This window comes from Giraffa tippelskirchi, chromosome 1 (genome assembly GCF_054371585.1).
Source record: "Giraffa tippelskirchi isolate mGirTip1 chromosome 1, T2T-mGirTip1v1.2.pri, whole genome shotgun sequence".
Classification (NCBI taxonomy): domain Eukaryota; kingdom Metazoa; phylum Chordata; class Mammalia; order Artiodactyla; family Giraffidae; genus Giraffa; species Giraffa tippelskirchi.
This window is the reverse complement of record NC_137275.1, coordinates 143,132,093-143,136,276: the sequence shown is the minus strand read 5'-3', so window position 1 is coordinate 143,136,276 and position 4,184 is coordinate 143,132,093. Positions and strand designations below refer to the sequence as shown.

General features: G+C 46.8%; 1 protein-coding gene across 1 annotated transcript; it reads right to left on the bottom strand.

The window, feature by feature from the left end:
• Nucleotides 1-3,275: 3,275 nt before the first annotated feature.
• Nucleotides 3,276-3,863, bottom strand: LOC145539135 (interferon tau-like). The gene has a single exon (XM_081572671.1). The coding sequence runs from the start codon at nt 3,861-3,863 to the stop codon at nt 3,276-3,278; it is 588 nt and encodes a 195-aa protein (XP_081428797.1).
• Between the last annotated feature and the right edge of the window lie 321 nt (nt 3,864-4,184).

The following is a 4,184-nucleotide window of genomic DNA, read 5'->3' as shown; positions in this document are numbered from 1 at the left end:
AAAGCAAATGATGAATTTGTAACCTTGGCCAGTTGAGCAGCCTGAAAGTGAGAAACATATCCTGACCTTTCTTTCCACACAACTTCCTTAGCCCAAGACATGTCCTGCCTGAAGCTGGGAGTATTTTCCCTCTCTAAAATACAAAAGCTAAGGAAGCAGGCTTTTTCAAGTTATTGGTGTCCGTTCTTTCCAGGAAAGATCCTCCTTGAGGTCTGAAGAAAATGCTAAAGGAAGAAGACAGACCTCTGCTTAGAAGAGCAAGAAGCCTGTTCTCCAGACGTGGTCAATGTCCTAGTCCATCTTGGCCAGTAAGTGGCACGCTTCCTCCGTAATTATTTTAGTAGCCTCTAGAGGAAAATGGATCTTGCTTCCTAGTCCATTTTGGCCATGGCTGTTGTCACAATGTTGTAAGAAGGACATTCTCTCATTCCCAAAAATAGTCATCACAAGCAAATAACGTCTTGCATAAAAGTTTCTGAAGAACCTAGAACTTTGACTCAGACTTTTAATTGGTGGCTTTGCACTCTTAGGGCTTCCCTTGTGGCTCAGAGAGTAAAGAATCTGGCTGCAATGATGGGAGACCCAGGTTTGCTCCCTGCGTGGGGAAGATCTCCTGGAGAAGGAAATGGCCATCCACTCCAGTATTCTGCCTGGAGAATCCGATGGACAGAGGAGCCTGGTGGACTATGTTTCATGGGGTGGCAAAGAGTCGGCACGACTGAGTGACTACGCTTTGCAATCTTAAGGGGAAATGGGTAGCCAGAATCCCAAAGAAACAGGAAAGAGCTGTATGAATGGCTGGTGCAGGGGAAGGAGGAGTGAATCTTGAGAGCATACTGGGAATTGCTACAATGTGAGGAAGTATAGGCAGACTTTGTTTTATCCCATTTCACAGATAATTGCATTTTTTACAAATTGAAGGTTGGTGACAAGCCCACGTCAAGCAAGTCTATCAATGCCATTTTCCAATAGCCTTGGCACATTCCATGTCTCTGTGTCATACTGCAGTAATTCTCAGGATATTTCAAACTTTCACTGGCAAAACAATCTGAAGGTCCAGATGATCACTGGTGATTTTTAGCAATAGTGGAATGTTCTAATTAAGGTATATTACCGTCAGGCCACTCAGGATAGCTCTTCTCTTACTCTCGGTAGATCCCCTGCCCCACCGGTACAGCCTAGGCCTATGACTTGCTTTTCTCTGTACTTGTCTGAGGCCCCAGAGTTGATCTTTTGTATCAAAGGGGTGGTGAGGGGCGTGTCCCTCAACTGCTTTCCATGAAAATTAAAGAGCCCGCCTGATCTCACTCCCACTATGATTAGCCATCTCCTCCCTCACCCCCCACCCCCTCCTTCCCCATTCCCCACTTCCCCACCCTCTACTCCCCACCCCGCCATTGCTCTCAGAATGAAGCCTGTCACCATGTGTGAATACTTCCCACCACCCGTGCACCACCCATGGTGGGGTGTTGCTCCAGGACCTTGCTTCACACGTGTGAGTGCCTCCCATCCCTTAAGCCATCCATGCCTCTGTTCTTGACGGCAGATTCTTCCTTTGGTCTCGAAGCTGGGCAAACAAAGGTCTTGTAAGCCTGCAGGGCACAACCCAACAATTGGTGGCAGCCAGGAGATGACAGAAACTCCTGTGAGTGTCAAGATACAGGATGAGGAATGGAAAGTTATTGGGGGCATCCACTAGAATGTGGGTCCCAAGAGTCTCTGGGTGATCCTTGAGGTGGCTGTCCGCTAACCCAGGGGGCCCCAAAGTTGCTGTCTGTAATCCCAAAGTTGTAGGGTATTCCTGAGGTGGCCATCTGCTACCATATGGTGCCCCAGAATTGCAGGGGGAATCCCAGAAGCAACAGGGAAATCCCTGGGTGGCTGTCCACTAGTACATGGGGCCTTTGGGTGGCTGTCCCTGATGAATGGGCGCTGCCCAGAGAGCTGGAGAACAATGGCCTCAGCTAGCTCTGCTATTGTATCAAAGTGAGCCTTTTGTAATGTTTTAAGCCAGCTTTCTGGAAGGAATTGGTATTTCTCTTGTGCCTTTGCCATATAAATGATCTACCTGGGCTCTCTGATACTAGTGGTCTGTGATCTCTAAGAGTAAGGAGGAAAAAGAGCTTAGGTAAACTCGGTAGAAATAATTATGTTTGGGTAATGTCTATCTAAAATAGTCTCCCCAGATTTTGGTGACTTGAAACTGAGTTAAGAGAATTCATTGACTTTCTGTGCCCTATGCTTAGTTGTATCACACTCTTGGAGACCCCACGGGCTACAGCCCTCCAGCTTCCTCTGTCCATGGGGATTCCCCAGACAAGAATACTGGAGTAGGTTGCCGGGCCCTCCTCCTGGGATCTTCGCAACCCAGGTCTCCTGCATTGTAGGCAGATTCTTTAGCGACCGAACCACCAGGGAAGCCCAAGAATACTGGAGTGGGGAGTTGGTCTCTCCCTTCTCCAGGGGATCTTCCTGACCCAGGAATCGAATTGGAGTCTCCTGCTCCGCAGGCGCGTTCTTTATCAGCTGAGCTACCGGGGAAGCCCCGCAGGCAGCTTAGGAAGGATGTATAATATTATTTATCTTTCCAGCATCATTTGTACCTAAAGCTTCCCGTGTGAGGACATTCTTTTCCTTTACCTCTCCTTGCAGTCTTTAGTATAACCGAAATAAAACAATACTGTTTACATAAACAGTATTCTCTGTAATACTGAGTGCTTCAATGCCGTAGGAACTGCATTTGGTTTATTCACATGTATTCCTTGGTGACAATTACACAGTCTGTCACTCGGGTACTCAATTTATATGTATAATATGAATGGAATGAATGAGTAAATAAATGTAACCACCCACTCTTTAATAAAGTTTTAAAATGGGGTTTGGATTTCACTTTTTGAGTGAAGAAACTCATTTTCTTTGATTTAATAAATATAACAAAGCACAAATGTAATCACATGAAATGGTAAAGATGCTTTAGAAATTTTAATATGATGTACAGATGAAATGTAATTTTATAAATTTCTGAACATTTTAAGTATGTTAAATGCAAGGAGGAATAAATAAATCAGCAACAGATAACCTCAGGGCAGGCATCACCTAAGGACTCATGCCCCTACAGCTGAATACTTTTATATCTACTTGCTTATTACTACTGACAAAGTATCAACTAAAGTAATTCAATGAATTTGGTGGCTAAAGCAGAAATCAGAGTCTTCTGAAATGAGCACAGGTGAGTGTACGAGGCTGATGTGGCATCTTGGTCGGTGAGAGTCATCTCAAGGTGACTTCAGAGCTCCACCCAGGTTTCTTATCCTTTTCTGCAAGATGGATGACGAAGAGAGGGCTCTCATCATCTCCACTCTGACGGTTTCCCAGGCGCACTCGCTGTATTCCTTCTCTTTCAGGTAGTCACGGATTCCCTGGAAGTACCTCATCACGGCCAGCACGGGGCCCATCCTTCCCGGGTCAGAGGCATCCTCTCCCTTCACCAGGCCCGGGCAAGCATCCAGGTCCTCCAGCTGTTGCATGAGTCCAGCGCGGAGCTGGTCCCGGATGGCCGTGTTCCAGGCAGCAGGGGAGTGCTCTGTCTGTAAGAGGTTGAAGCACTGCTTGAGCATCTCGTGGAGGACAGAGAGGGCCTGGTCCTTCTGGAACTGGCCGCGCTCCAGCATCTCCTGGGGAAGACCGAAGTCTTTTCTGTCCTGCAGACAGGAGCGAGGGGAGAGTCTGCTCATTTGCCGCAGGAACCTGAGGTTCTGCCTGCCAACCCACACATGGTTCCAAGGCCGGTTACAGCCCAGAGATCCTCCAGGGCTGCAGCTGACCAGCACCAGGGCCATCAGTAGAGAGACCGCGAAAGCCATGGGGAAGATGAGGCTGCTGCTGGCCTGCCTGAGACGGCGTCTGGGTGAACCTTGAGGTAGGGTGTCTGATGACAATCTTTCTAGCAAGGCTTTTAAGTAGGGAAGACGGTACTCATTGTCCGAAAATTTCTCCCTCACTTCCTCATTGTGCTTTCATTTAGATATTACCTATTTGACCTAGAAAATGTAGTCAATCTACACTCTGAAGTTTTACAGTAGAAGTTTAATTTTCCCAATAAACTTTGGATTTGTCAATGAACATGTGTATCAGTTAGATGAGATACTAAATAAAGGCTGAAGTTATGCAATAATACGAAGACT

Bases quoted from the DNA above. Each gene is read 5' to 3' on its own strand.
- LOC145539135 (XM_081572671.1), bottom strand. From the start codon at position 3,863: ATGGCTTTCGCGGTCTCTCTACTGATGGCCCTGGTGCTGGTCAGCTGC.